Source organism: Mesoplodon mirus (genome assembly GCF_964341445.2).
Source record: "Mesoplodon mirus genome assembly, chromosome: 15".
Classification (NCBI taxonomy): domain Eukaryota; kingdom Metazoa; phylum Chordata; class Mammalia; order Artiodactyla; family Ziphiidae; genus Mesoplodon; species Mesoplodon mirus.
Window position 1 is genome coordinate 46,673,264 of NC_138991.1, and position 15,834 is coordinate 46,689,097.

At 41.2% G+C, this 15,834-nt stretch overlaps 1 protein-coding gene across 6 annotated transcripts in view; it reads right to left on the minus strand.

Moving 5' to 3' along the window:
- The window catches only part of LCMT1 (leucine carboxyl methyltransferase 1), a 56,008-nt gene that overhangs the window by 13,337 nt on the left and 26,837 nt on the right, over nt 1-15,834 (minus strand). For all 6 annotated transcript variants that reach the window (XM_082600512.1, XM_082600507.1, XM_082600508.1 and 3 more), the window contains 3 exons: nt 12,959-13,035; nt 11,994-12,055; nt 2,660-2,762 (listed from right to left, as the gene is read on the minus strand). In XM_082600512.1, coding sequence (XP_082456638.1) covers nt 2,660-2,762; nt 11,994-12,055; nt 12,959-13,035 — 242 coding nt within the window. The remainder of the gene's footprint in view (nt 1-2,659; nt 2,763-11,993; nt 12,056-12,958; nt 13,036-15,834) is intronic.

Here is a 15,834-nt window from a genome sequence, read left to right on the forward strand (position 1 = left end):
CAATCCCACTCCTGGGCATATATCTAGACAAAACTCTAATTCAAAAAGATACATGCACCCCTACGTTCATAGCAGCACTACTCACAATAACCAAGACATGGAAATAACCTAAATGTCCATCGACAGATGAATGGATGAAGAAGATGTGGTACATACATACAACGGAATACTACTCAGCTATAGAAAAGAATGAAATAATACCATTTGCAGCAACATGGATGCAACTAGAGATTACCATACTAAGTGAAGTAAGTCAGAAAGAGAAAGACAAATACCATATGATATCACCTATTTGTGGAATCTAAAATACGGCACAGGGCTTCCCAGGTGGTGCAGTGGTTAAGAATCTGCCTGCCAATGCAGGGGACACAGGTTTGAGCCCTGGTCCGGGAAGATCCCACATGCCGTGGAGCAACTAAGCCTGTGTGCCACAACTACCGAGCCTGCACTCTAGAGCCCACGAGCCACAACTACTGAAGCCCGTGCGCCTAGAGCCCATGCTCCACAACAAGAGAAGCCACCGCGGTGAGAAGCCTGAGCACCACAATGAAGAGTAGCGCCCACTCGCTGCAACTAGAACAAGCCCATGCGCAGCAATGAAGACCCAACGTAGCCAAAAATAAATTTTAAAAAAGGGCATAAATGAACCTATCTATGAAACAGAAACAGGCTCACAGACAGAGAGAACAGACTTGTGGTTGCTAAGGTGGGAGTGGTGGGAGGGACGGACTGGGAGTTTGGGGTTGGCAGATGCAAACTATTATATTGATATATAGGATGGATAAACAACAAGGTCCTACTGTATAGTGCAGGGAACTATATTCAATATCCTGGGATAAACCATAATGGAAAAGAATATGAAAAAGAATGTATATATGTGTATAACTGAGTCACTCTGTTGTACAGCAGAAATTAATACAACATTGTAAATCAACTATATTTCAATTAAAAAATAAATTTAAGAAAATTTAAATAAATTTAAATAAATTTAAGAAAACACACTACATTCTGCAATCAGTGAACCACCTAAGGGTCTCCCCAAAGGAAAAAAGAAGTACAAATACTCTTTACAGTGTATTGACCTTACTTCTGAACACCTGGTGAGACAGACTCAGACAATAAAGCTGGAGTGACAACACTGGGTCAAGTAGAGCTGTCCCTGACATTTGAGCTGGTGGAAGTGTAAATCCTAAGAATGACAACCTGGTTGATGATTCTAGACTAAATACGTAAGCAAGAACTTCAATATGTAAAGGTCGCAGCCATCACTGTGCTGAAGTGTTAGGAAGATCACACTTTAACCCCCTATACTTCCCACCCCTCCATCGCCCAAAGCTCACCTGTATTTGCACCTGTCCTTACCCTCCTTCCTGCCCTCTCAGAAGAACAGAAAGTGTTTCTCTTCCCTCAAGGCTAGTTAACCTCAGTCCATGCTCTACATCCTCCCTTCCCTCTCCTCCAGCAACGATTTCCCTTGTTGCTAATTTCCTTCATCGTTTGCCACTGATTCTTTGCCTTCAATTTATTCTTTAAAATAACTTTCCCTTTCCCTTACCTGCCTTCCAAACCTCTCCCTTGAGTTACTCACCTCAAATATCCTTGAAAGTGTCATATTCACCTACATTAGACCAGGTGGATATGCCTTTTCCTCCCATTAGCTCTTTATCTATTTGACCAGCATCACTGTGCTAAAACCACACATCTCACTCCCCTCCTCTGCCTCCCAAAGGTAGCCACTCTCAAGAATTTGGTGTGAACCCTTCTGGTCCATTTTAAAAATACTTCTGCTACGTATATATGTAATCATGAAAATATAGTATTTGGGGGGGTTTGATTTTACACATTTGGTATCACACTCTGTAATTTAATTTTGAAAAACTCAACATTAAGTTTTTGAGTTCTTGCTGAAGTCATGTATTTTACATAGCATTCATCCATTCTCCACCTGATGGACATTTAAGTTGCTTCCAATTTTCTACTACTAAAAACAGAAGCTGCAATGAACATCCTCCTTGTACATACATGTAGACCTTCTCGGGGGGACACACCCAACAATGGAACCGCAAATTCATATGGTACTGACAATTTTACTAGATAATTCCATATCATTCCTTGCAGTGGTCACACCAAGATCACTCCCACCAGTGGTGGACGACCATTCCTTTTCCCCCGATATCCTTGCCAACACTTGATACTGTCAGACTTTTACATTTTTACCAACTTGGTGGCAGTAAAGCAGAATTTCATCTGATTACTACTTAAGTTCAATACCATTTTAATATGATACCCCGTTTCCTCTTTGAGCTGCCTGGTGATCTATCCTTTGCCCATTTTTCTACTGGACTTTTTAAAAAATAGTAGGTATTCTTTATATACCCTGGATGCTAATCCTTTCTTTATATGTTACAATTATATGTTTCTATGCATACAATTATCTTCCCTCAAACTTATATTAGTAGTCACTATTTTACAAAAGCAATACAGGTGATTCTCATGGGAAAACAGACTCAAGGAACATTGCTTCTCAAAAAATTTCAGAAAACTACTCTAAGTAGCAATGAAAAAAAAATGGTACATGTTATCATGCCGTACCTCCAACTGGCCTTATCTCAAATTGGCATGAAATCACAAATGTAAGAGGTTAAAAAAAAAATCTCACTGTGTATTCATGTTACATTTCTTTAGTTTCTCTTCCAGTTCAGGTATATCTCGGAGATCTGCTCCAATGATGGCATATCTTGTTGAATCCATCATGTGCCCATCTGTAAATGTAAGAAGAGATTATAATTTCAACAGAAATTGATCAAGAAGAGATTATAATTTCAATGGATGTGACTTTTTCAAAACTAAAGTAAATGTATTGTTTTTCTCCATTATAAAAATGCATGCTTGCGCTTCCCTGATGGCGTGGTGGTTAAGAATCTGCCTGCCAATGCAGGGCACACAGGTTCAAGCCCTGGTCCGGGAAGATCCCACATGCCACAGAGCAACTAAGCCCGTGCTCCACAACTACTGAGCCTACATTCTAGAGCCCGCGAGCCACAACTACTGAGCTCACGTACCACAACTACTGAAGCCCGCACGCCTACAACCTGTGCTCCACAACAAGAGAAGCCACCGCAATGATAAGCCCATGCACCGCAACAAAGACTAACTCCTGCTCGATGCAATTAAAGAAAGCCCTCATGCAGCAACGAAGACCCAACACAGCCAAAAATAAATGAATAAATGAATGAATAAATAAATTTATTTAAAAAATAAAAATAAAAATCCATGCTCATTATGGGGAAAAAAATCAGGTAAGAGGAGGGTGAAAATTAACTAAAAATCATACCTTCCAAAGACAACTATTAGTGTTTTGGTGTGTAACATTCTAGCCTTTTTTCTATGTGCTTAAACTCCTATACACAACACGGACACATCCACTCTCTCTCTCTCTCTCCCTCAAACGCACACACACACACACACACACATACACACACCCGGCACAAAAAAAGATAATGGGGTCACCCAATACTTGTTTTGAAAGCTTTTCCTAACAATAGTATCACGGACATCATTCTCTATGATTTCACCATGCTCCACAGAGTAGATAAAACAACTTACTTAGCCAATCGCTCAATATTAGACAGGCAGTATTTCCAAGTTTACTCCATCTCAGGCACTGCAACAAACATCCTTGTATACATGTCACAAAGGACCTGTCTGTCCAGTTACGCAGGTTATGATGAAAAGAATTAGGAGATCAAAGAGTAAGCCTATTTAAATACTGGTACCAATTGCTCTCTAAATGTTTTGTCAACTTGTGAGCTATTATGTTTAAAAGAAAATAGTTTAGGTACTAAAGTATTTACAAATAAAATATTTCCTTTAAAATATTCCACCAGAGGTTGGATGGAATGGTATGTATAGTAGTTCTCAAGCTTTGGCAGGCATCAGATTCGCCCAGAGGGCTTGTTAAAACAGACTGATCAGGCTCCGGCCCCTGAGTTTCTGATTCAGAGTTTTCAAAAGTAGAAATCTGAATTTCTAACAAGTTTCCAGATGGGGTTGATGCTGTTAGCCTGGGACTACAGTTGTAGAACCATCAGTACAGATGAAATGAGACTGGCAACAAAGTTAGGCGATGGGTACACGGAGGTTCATCAATCTAGTCACATTAGTTTTGTGTAGGCCTGAAATTCTTTTCAACTTAAACTCTCTATTTTTAAAAATAGATTATAATAAAAGAGAAATTAAATTGCTTCATTATTTACCCGAAGCACTGTTCACTCAACTTCCTCAAAGGTACAAACCATGGAAGAAGCTGGGACGTTCTACAGCCATCCTACATCATTGCTAAGAACTCAGGTTCTCTCCTGAGAACCGACAGCAAAAAGTGTGGGAAAGGCGAAACAGCATGTAAGCAGGTTCACCCTTATTTTCTTGAGAACCCCATTCAGCTTGTTCAAATACACTTGGCCACACCCCATAAGCTACAAGAAATACCTCCTAGGAATCTGCTAGATGTCAGGAAACCACCAAAGGGCAAGGCTGGGAAACCCAGAATCAGTCCCAGGCACCATAACACCTGAGTCCAGAAAAGAATCTCAAGGATGTGAAGGCACTTGCTTGCCCTACTGTGAAAACAAGCAGTGATTCCCAAATGCCTGTGTGCCTTCTTACAAATAACATATATATTCAAGATGAGTTTTTCCATCCCTGACCACACACACACACAGACACACACACAAAGAGACCATCAGAATGTTGAAGCATGTGGTTTCCTTTAACTGTGCAATTCACGGAAGACACGTCTTACTCAGAGATGTGGATCTAAAGGTAGGACACAAGACAAAAATGGCACATGGTCATGATTACTCTTAAAAATTGAGCACAAGGTCAAAATTGAGCAAGGGTCAATGACCTGGGGCATACCCAGCAGTGGCCCATCCGTGTGCCCTGGCAAGCTGGCACACTGCCTGGGAAGTGCTGGGTGTGATGTCCCCAAGGTCCCACTAATGATAGATCTGATGCTCTAATAACGCACACCACACACCCATGATGATCCCCATGCTCCTCTGAAGTCAGGGGCTACTCAAGCTGTGTAGAAATAGAAGGTCTAGTATCTGCCCTTGAAGGATGCCTTACCTTCATTTCACAAGAAACAGAATGCATTTGGTAGAGGATACAGGCTCAGGGCAAGTTTCAAAGGAGTTTTACTATTCTGGGAAGATATGCCATTTTTATAAAATCTAACTCTAGCAAGAGGCCATGGGAACAACAAAAAAAACCTTGACACCTTTGGAACGCTTCTGAGACTGGGTGAGAAAAAGACCTTGCTCATCAAAACGAGACCCACAGTCCCTTCCTTTTTTTCTATTTTCTACTTCCTAAGAGAAAAACGGGAGAGGATTAAAAAGCTTTTTGTGTGATACTCTTATAAGAACAACTTTCTAAAGGAATAGCCCATAATTGCCCAATTCTGGAAAAGCCAATTAACACTGACTGAAAACCTCCGAACTGCTACCAGTAGTTCCTTCTGTGATCAATCTTTAGAGGATTGACTTCTAAGAGGATTTAAGAGGGAGAACCCCTGAAAACATACCACCATGATGGGTTTTTAAAAAATTAAGAACCAATTTGTACACGGCCAGAATGAAGAGACAAGCATGAAAATCCTATTCCTCAGGCTTGGTCATCATTTCATTCAAGCAGCAGTTCTCAACCAGGGCAACTTTGTCCCTAGGGAACATCTGGCAGTGCCTGGAGACATTTTTGGTTGTCGCAACTGGGGGATGCTAGTGGCATCTAATAGGCAGAGGTTAGGGATGCTGCTAAACATTATAAACTGTGCAGGGCAGCCCCACAACAGGGAATTATCCGGCCCCAGGTGTCAGGAGGGCTGAGGTTAAGAAACCCTGCGTTAAACTGACACACAAAAATTCAAAATCACTAGTCAATGTTAAATTTTTTAAATCCTTAAATAGTCCTAACTATTCTTGGATAGGGACAACTTAACATGCCGTAGCTTTTATCCAGGACATGGTTCCCAAGATGAAAACTCTCTTTGGAGTACACCTGCAGAGGAATGGGCTTTGGTCTCAAACAGCCCTGACAGCAAATGTCTGCTCTGCCAGTTCCTAGTCATATGACATACTGCTCACGCCTACTTTTAAGTATAAAATGCATACAATGGTAACCTCATACGGTTATGGCTAAGATTAAGGGAGATGTTAAAGTGCTGAGCTCCATGGATCCCAAACTGTACTGAGGTGCCCTGGGGTGGCACAACCAACTCACAAGGGCAGAACAGGATGTTTTAAATTTTTGAGGGAAACCCAGAGATACTCAACATGCACCAGACACAAGCAGACCACCAGCTCAAGGCAGTCACAGTTTCCACAGGAGACTTCTCTGCACTCCTAATGACACCGTATCTCTGCAAAGCTGATTTCTCAGGTGTGACTGTGATGAAAAAGCCACTACTGCTCAAACATCATTTGCAATATTGCAAGAGGAACAGGTGGTAGTGTCCAATCTTGCTCCCAAGTGAGGTCATAAAGGGCCCGACAGGAGCACATATCCCATTAGAAGTAACTGTGGTTATTTAAGAATGAAATTAAGAGAGTATTTGTTCTTAGAATGTAAGTGGCTTTTTTTTCAAATGACCAAAAAGTTGTTAGGACATAAATACTTACAATGCTTGAACCCAACTTATTAATAAACAGAACTGCTGATATGTTTTTTAACCTAGAGTCATCATGAAAGATTTACTGAGGCACTTAGTAAAGGAAAGTGGGCATGCACTCCTTGGCCTAACTCAATGGTGGTACATCGTGGAGGTCTTCTGTGAAGACCAGACCACAGATGATTAAATCCGGGCAGGTGCTGAGAAGCTCCACCCAGATGAACCCAACCCAAATTGCCAAGCTGCAGGACTGTGAGCTAAACAGACGGCTGTTATTTTAAGCCACATGCTTTGCAGTGGTTTGTTACAGAGCAAAAGCTCATATAGGCTTTAATTATCTGCCTCATTCAGCTCACACCTATGAAAGGCAGGAGAAAGTGGAAGATTTACACAATGTAACATGGTAGTTAAACACACACACACACACACACACACACACACACACAGAATCCACAGGGCATACAAGTCACGATCTCTTCCATCACCTCCAAGTCAGCATTTCAAGAGAGATGTGTTCCCATGTGCTACTGACCTGTAGTGAGTCCCATCAATCCCATTCATTATATGTCTTCAAAGACAGACTTATTATTAGGATTGCAAAGTGTTCCTTTAAGTCCCCAGATTTTCCTAGAACATTTTAGTTTAAAAATAAAAAAGCTGGGGCTTCCCTGGTGGTGCAGTGGTTGAGAGTCCGCCTGCCGATGCAGGGGACACAGGTTCGTGCCCCAGTCCGGGAAGATCCCACATGCCGCAGAGCAGCTGGGCCCGTGAGCCATGGCCGCTGAGCCTGCGTGTCCAGAGCCTGTGCTCTGCAACGGGAGAGGCCACAACAGTGAGAGGCCCACGTACCGCAAAAAAATAAAAATAAAATAAAAAATAAAGCTGGGATTGACATGTACACACTGCTATATTTTAAAAGGAAAACCAATGGGGACCTACTGCATAGCACAGGGAACTCTGCTCAATATTACGTGGCAGCCTGGATGGGAGGGGAGTCTGGGGAGAATGGATGCATATACATGTATGGCTGAGTCGCTTTGCTGTGCACCTGAAACCATCACAATGTTGTTAATCGGCTATACTCCAATATAAAATAAAAAGTTTAAAAAATTATAATAAAAAAAAAGCATTGTAAAATAAAGACAGCCTCAGGTGGATTTCTGGACCACACAGAAGTTTTGCTTGTTTGTCTGTCCATCTGTCCACCCAGGAGTACTTACTAAGCTCTCATTATGTCCTGGGCACTGAGTCCTGGGAAGAAACTGATGAACAAAAAGGCACGGTCCTGCCCCCATGGGGCCTGCAATCCAGCAGGGAAGATGAAGAGTGGACAAGTGTGGGAACACTACAAAGGGGGGTGCAGTCTTTTGGGAGCACATAACAGGGTCCCACCTCCCTTAGAAGAGAGTCCACACTACTTGGCCTGGCTGAGGAGATCCTGCATGATGCAGCCCCGCCTTCTTCAGCTTCATCTTGAGCCATGCACCCCTCCCCACTGCCAGCTCCAGTCACACTGGCCTTTCAGCTTCCTCGCATGCTCCTTCTTTCCCTAAGCTTGCCTTGTGTGAGACAATCTTCCCCCTAGAGAGTTTCTCCTTCTTAAGGCTCAGCTGAGATACCTGACACCACTCTGAAATGCTTTGATTTGTTGCTCTTTTTACTTTATACTCAACCAGTTCCACATCGGAGTTGAGATGGATTACAAAGACACAAACATTCACTCATTCAAGCATTCAGGTATGTATTTATTCCATCAATAATCTCTGTGTGCCAGGCACTGTTCTAGGTGCTGGGGATATAGCAATGAACAAGATAGGAGAGGTTCCTGTGCTCTTGAGGATTATCCCCTCAAGGAGGGAGAGATGGTGAATCATTAAACAAATGAAGAATCAAGATAGCATCAGAGTGTTAAGAGCTATGAAGAAAATAAAAGAGGATGAGAGAAAACTATGCCTAGAGTAGGAGGTGGCAGCTGAAGTGGGACATGGGTGATGAGATGGAGCCCATTAAGCAAAATTAAGGGGAAAGAGTTCCAGGCCAGGGGAAGAGGAAAGGTTTGAAGGTGAGAGCAAGCTTGGCACATTCAGAGGACAGCAGGAGGGCAGTGTGGTGAGATCATAGTTACTGTAGTCGAAAATAAAATCGGGGGACTTCCCTAGTGGTGCAGTGATTAAGAATCTGCCTTCCAATGCAGGGGACACAGGTTCGATCCCTGGTCGGGGAATTAAGATCCCACATGCCATGGGGCAACTAATCCCGTGTGCTCTAGAGCCTGCACCACAACTAGAGAGCCTGTGTGCCACAACTAGAGAGCCCACGCATTCTGGAGCCTGCACCACAACTAGAGAGAAGCCTGCGCACCCCAACGAAGAGCCCACGCACCACAACTAAAGATCCCACGTGCCTCAACTAAGACCCAACGCAGCCAAATAAATAATAAAAATAAATATTTTTTTAAAAAGGAAAGAAAATCAGGAGGCATCCAGACACCCAATTAACCGTGTAAATTTCAGCACTAGAAAGATTGAAGCAGGAAAGTAATAGAATCTGACTTACTTTTTAAGAACTCATCCTGACTTACTTTTCATTGTGTGCTCATTTACATACTTTTAATTTCTTACCCTGTGCATAGTTCAGCTTAAGAAAACATCTATCATCAATTCTAAGATGCATGTATTTTTCACATTTTCACATTTCTGAAATCTGGATGCATCTAACAGTCGATAATGTATCAGTTTAATTTGTCAGCACTTTTTCTCTCCTATTGATAAATAAATAGTGGTGATTCTTACAATCACAGCCCCAGGGGTTTGATGAAAAAGGGTAATTTTTAAATGAAATTTTGGTCAGTTTTATTAACATCTATCACTTTTCTCAGATTTTCATTCACGTTTTTATTTATTTTTACTCAGATTCCTTTCTCAGTATGATGGCAAGATCAAAAACTATTGATATAAAGGACAAGACTGGAGAATTTACCCACATAAGACACAAACACAGATTTAAAAAAAACAAGCAACAGACTAAGAAAAAAATATACAATAAAAAAAGTTGACAAGAGACTTCCCTGGTGGCGCAGTGGATAAGACTCCATGCTCCCAATGCAGGGGGCCCGGGTTCGATCCCTGGTCGGGGAACTAGATCCCACATGTATGCCGCAACTAAGAGTTCGCATGCCACAACTAAGGAGCCCACAAGCCACAACTAAGGAGCCTGCCTGCCGCAATTAAGGAGCCCTGGAGCTGCAACTAAGGAGCCCAGGTGCTGCTACTGAGGATCCGGCGAGCCGCAACTAAGGAGTCTGTGAGCTGCACCTAAGGGAGCCCACCTGCTGCAACTAAGACCCGGTGCAACCAAATAAATATAAACATATAAATAAATACTTAAAAAAAAAAAAGTTGACAAGAGGCTTTTATCAAAGAACATATCTGTATGTTATAAAGGGTTCCTACAAATTGAAAAAAAAAAGACTGGGGGGAAACAATGCAACTGAAGAAAAAATGGGCAAAGGAAATGAAAAGGCAATTTACAAAGAAATTCCTAAAGGCCAATAAAACTATAGAAAGATACTCTATCTCATTAGCATTCAAAGTTATATAAAATTTTAAAATAATGGGACATTGTTACAGCCCATCAGATTGGTAGAAATTTTTAAAAATGATAATATCCAGCATTAGTGAGGGTGTAGAGAGAGAGAGTCCTCATCTGCTCTTAATGAAAACATAAATTAATAAAATGTTCTTGAAGATCAGTTTGGTAGTAGCTATTAAAATTCAGAATGTACAATTCTCTGAGCTAGCAATTCCTGCAAATACGCACATATATATGTGTTTTCTACAACACTGTTGAATATAAAAATATAAAAAGGCAGCAATCTAAATGACCATCAGTAGGGAAAAGATTAAATAAAATGGACTTTCCATGCAGAGTACTGTAAAGCCATTAGAAATAATGAGGTAGATTTATATATTCTGACATGAAAAGACAGCCATGATTTACTAGGACATGAAAAGAGCAAGTCACAAAACAGTATGTATAAATTATTTATTTTATTAAAATTACATATAAACCTATATTTATATATAGAAGTATAGATCCATTTGTTCAACAAATATATGTTACACTACAACATATATTTATTCAATGTATATATACATTCATTCAACAAAAAATTATTGAGACTTTTATGTGCCACGCACTGGATTATATCTGTGTGTGTACTTTATTATGTGTGACATTTACCTTTCTCTGGGTATACTGTTCATCTGCAGTAGAAAATACTCTGAACACTGGTTATCTTGGGTGGGAGAAGGGATTATGGTAAGTCTTTACTTTCTACTTCATATGTTTCTACATTGATGGATCAAAGTCCTAGAAAAGTACTAGCACATTCATTGCAGATAATCATTCTGACACCAAATACATAGAAAATTACGGTAGCAAAACTGTACAGAAAGCAAATAGGCCAGCAAATGGCAAAGCCTGAACAGCTTCTACTTACAACTTGTATAAGGGAAACAAAGGATGGGGGGAGATACCATTTTCTGTGGAAACTTTATTGGGAATCTGATCACCAGGAGGATGACTAAAGCACTGCGGTTGTGTAAAAGAGGAAGCGTATCTAATTGTCTGATGTTTGCTGTGCTATCTGTGTCAACCATCCGAGAAGGCCATCCTCTCTAAGCATGTTTTCTGACCCAAATTATTAATAAGGCCCTGGAACCTCTCTGTCAGATAGAGACTGAAAACAATGGAAGATTCTGGAAGAGCTTTACCATAATTCGAAAGGCTTAGAAATGAGGAAAGTGGTGTTGTAAACATTCATAATTAAAACTTGAGGGGAAAAACTGACTGCAGGGGCCAAGGAGGTGACATAAACCAGGAAGCAGGTCAGGTGTAAGACAAGAGGGAGTGGTGGGGTCAGAACTGGAGAAGACACGACCCTTCTAAATGAAGCGGCCGCTGCTCAATGACTGCCAGGTAGGAGCTAGATGTGATTTTTCCAAGCAAAACTGAAAATCAAGACTTTCATGAAAAATCTCCCATTTTTGAAATGTTCACAACTAATTTAAATTCTTTTTAAAGAGTGGGACCTATGGACATCTAAGAAGAATCACATCAAAACAGTTTTAAATTCCTTCATAGTAACTGTGGTAGAAGTGAAAATGTATCAGCAGAAGGATACGTGTATTCGTGCACACACACACACACACACACACACACAAACACACACACACACACACCATCTTTAAAAAGAAAAGGGGAAAAAGAGCAAAAATTGTTATATAGCCCAGGTTGTATTACTTAGGTTAAGGATACTTGCCCATTTGAAGTGTGTCCTCTGAATGTAAGTCTAAAATGGGTTTTGATAGGAGAGGTTTCAATCTGTAGAAGATGAGAAAAAGAAAGGTGAGTCAAGCAGCTCATTTACCGCTAAAATGCAGGCAACCACTACAAACATGGCAAATAGGTATCACTACTATTCAAAGGAAGGGCCACGCCAAAGGGTCATCTGTTTAATCACATTTGACCCTAGGCACATACAGTAAAAGTCCAGGGGATACAAGTCAGTTAGGTCAGCTAAGCTTTACACGGAGAATCTGATATCAAATCACAAACTGATCATGACATACTTACTTAGAAACAGCTACACACAGGTTAGCAAGAATTTTCCAAATGTTCCAGTGTTTTTAGTAACATTTATGTGATAACTCTCCCAATCAAAAATATGCAAAAAACCAGGGAATTCCCTGGTGGTCCAGTGGTTAGGACTCTGTGCTTCCAATGCAGGGGACATGGGTTCGATCCCTGGTCGGGGAACTAAAATCCCATAGGCCGAGCCCAAAATAACTGATTAACTTCAGCCTCCCATTCATTCATTCAAAAAATATTTACTACACATCTATTCTGGGCCAGGCACCTTTCTATACCCTGACGATAAGTAAGCAAAATACACATAAAAATTCAGATTAATACACAACATTGTTAATCAACTACAATCCAATATAAAAATTTTTAAAATTCAGATTATTAATCTACTCTAGGTCATTTTTAAAAATGTTCAGAGAAATTACATGAATGGAGAGAAGAGTCACAAAGGAGGGTATATTTTATGTTGAAGACTGCACAGTATGTTGGAATGAGGGTCCCGGGGGCAAGAAAGAGGGAGGAGGGGATGAAAGGAAAGCAGTGCCCTAAAATGAGGTCTCCTGCCTCAGACCTGCCGTCTACCAGGATCTGGATCTGGTTCGTCACCAGGCTCTTGCTTCCGGCCAAAGCCATACTTACTTGATGCTGTGCAGCTTTCTCGTGACTATCATTGGAAAGTCGATTTCAAAATATTTACTTGGTAGAAGATCTTCATCCTGAGAAAAAACACACAGTAATCTTTCTATAATTACTTATTACTCATACATTTACCTATCATCTTCATGTACCAAGTGCTAGGGGCCTAAAGAGCAATGGGATACCTACAGGTTCAAAATCAGGGGAACGATATGGTAAGAAACGTACTTTTCAAGTTATTTGGTCTCAGCATAAAGAACAAATGGAGGGAAAAAGGAGCTTATTGTAGCTGCCCAGTAGACAAGTGACAGGGAGCCTGAATCAGGAGAATGGTCACTGGGATGTTAAGAGGTAGACTGGAAGCAGGACATTAAGAGTATTTCTCAAAAAAACAGCTTGATGTGCTCCGCAACAAGAGAAGCCACCACAACGAGAAGCCCGCGCGCCGCGACGAAGAGTAGCCCCGCCCCGCCACAACTAGAGAAAGCCCGCGCGCAGCAACGAAGACCCAATGCGGCCAAAAATTAATTAATTAATTAATTAATTTTTTTTTAAAGTAGCTTGAGACCTATTAGAGAGGGTCAAGAACCCAATGTGGTGGGTTGTGACCAGCAGTTTGGGGATGAAATAGAATAAAGTAGCAAATATCAGAAAGCATCACGTGGAATGAGGGATACATTTATTTTTTTCTGTGATAGTGGAGAATAGTGGGGTGGTAAACAGCAGGCACTCTGGAGCCTGGAGGGACAAGGTTCAAATCCCAGCTCCACCACTTGTTTGCTGTGAGGCCTTGGGAAAGTCACTAAACTCCCTGGGCCAAGGTTTCCTCATTTGAAAAGTAGAGAAAATAACACCTCATAGGGTTGTGGGGATTAATGAGGAAATACGTGAGTGAAACTCAGAACAGGGCCTGCCCTTAGTAAGTACCATGTGTGTGCCCTTATTATTTACAGACATAGGTACATAGACGTGGGTCCTGGCTAGGGATGTACAGTTATTTTTTTACTGTGGCTGCAGTTTTAAAAAGTGTGAAACACACACACACAGCCTGCTTCCCCCTCGTGCTTTTCCTAGCTTAGTCGGTGGCTACACGCCCATCCACTCACCTACTGGTCATGCTAGAATTCTCCAGCTCCTCCTTCCTGTCCAATCAATCACTCAGCCCGAATGTACACAAATGTCAGATCACTATGTAATACATACTATGCAACTAACGTAGTATTATGTGTCAAATCATGATATCGCTTATATGTGGAATCTAAAAACAATGATGCAAATGAGCTTATGTACAAAACAGAAATAGACCCACAGACAGAGAAAACAAACTTATGGTTACCAAAGGGGAAAGGGGGGAGGGACAAATTAGGAGTTTGGGATTAACGTACACACTACTATATATAAAATAGACAACCAACAAGGACCTACTGTATAGCACAGGGAACTCTACTCAATATTTTGTGATAACCTATAAGGGAAAAGAACCTGGAAAAGAACAGATATCTATATCTATGTCTGTTATCTCTATATATATATATATAACTGAATCACTCTGCTGTACACCTGAAACTAACAAAACATTGTAAATCAACTATACTTCAATTAAAAAATTATGTCAAGTATTGATATATTTCAATTTAAAAAAATCACTCAGCCCTGCTGAGTATTCTCAAATGCATCCTCTCCTCAGCTCTATTATCACCAGCTGTAAAGACTAAAACACCACCCCTTTCTGCCTGCAACAGCTCTTCACACCCCTAAGACTTAGCAAGAAACAAGGCGTTCCATAACCTGCTACTCTTTTAATACCCTCATGCCCACCTGCACTTATATCCCAGAAATAGAGAGCTACTTATTTAAAAAAAATTTAAAAAGAGGAAAGAAAAAGAAAGTTGCTGATATCCAGAACCTGGTGGTGGCTTCTTTGGTGTAGGATGGGATAAAGAAGAAGGAGGAGTAAGGATGTTTCCTTGTTTCTGTTGAGCAGACTGGCAGGTAAGAGCACCATTTACACAGACAATAACTAGAGATGAAGGACAGGTCAGGAGGGGCAGCAGATTCCCCCACCCCCACCCCAGGACAGAATGATGGAGGCAGAAATCATGAGGAAGCAGTTCCTGGTAGGAAGGTGACCCCTAAGGGCAAGTAACAGAATTGGAAGATCCACCCACACGGAAAATGGTCCTCAGTTAAAATTTCAGGGGGTCTGGTCTGGGGGAAGGAGGGGAAGGACAGAGAAGGAAGAAGAGAAAAAGAAAGAAACAAAACAAAGGGACAATACGGTTTCCTGACATCAGAGGAGACCTGGACTCACCCACCTTCAGCTGTTCACTCTTGGAATTGCGACACATATCTACTACCTGACTACAGAGCAGGGCTATGTAAAAGTTATCTGAAGATATTCAGAGGATGTGTTTAAAGTATACACAGCAATAACTTTCTCTAAGAAATTCTACAACACCTTTCAAGAACTTTTACTCACAAGGTATAGAGTGTTAAGAACAGTCTAAAATTCCAGAAGACCATGAGGACAATCAAAAGCAAATAAATGAAGGACAGCATAGTGTCCCACATCTCACACAGGACTTCTGACTTTTTTTTTTTAACATCTTTATTGGAGTATAATTGCTTTACAATGGTGTGTTAGTTTCTGCATCATAACAAAGTGAATCAGCTATATGTATACACATATCCCCATATCTCCTCCCTCTTGCGTCTCCCTCCCACCCTCCCTATCCCATCCCTCTAGGTGGACACAAAGCATTGAGCTGATCTCCCTGTGCTATGTGGCTGCTTCCCACTAGCTAGCTATTTTACATTTGGTAGTGTATATATGTCCATGCCACTCTCTCACTTCATCCCAGCTTACTCTTCCCCCTCCC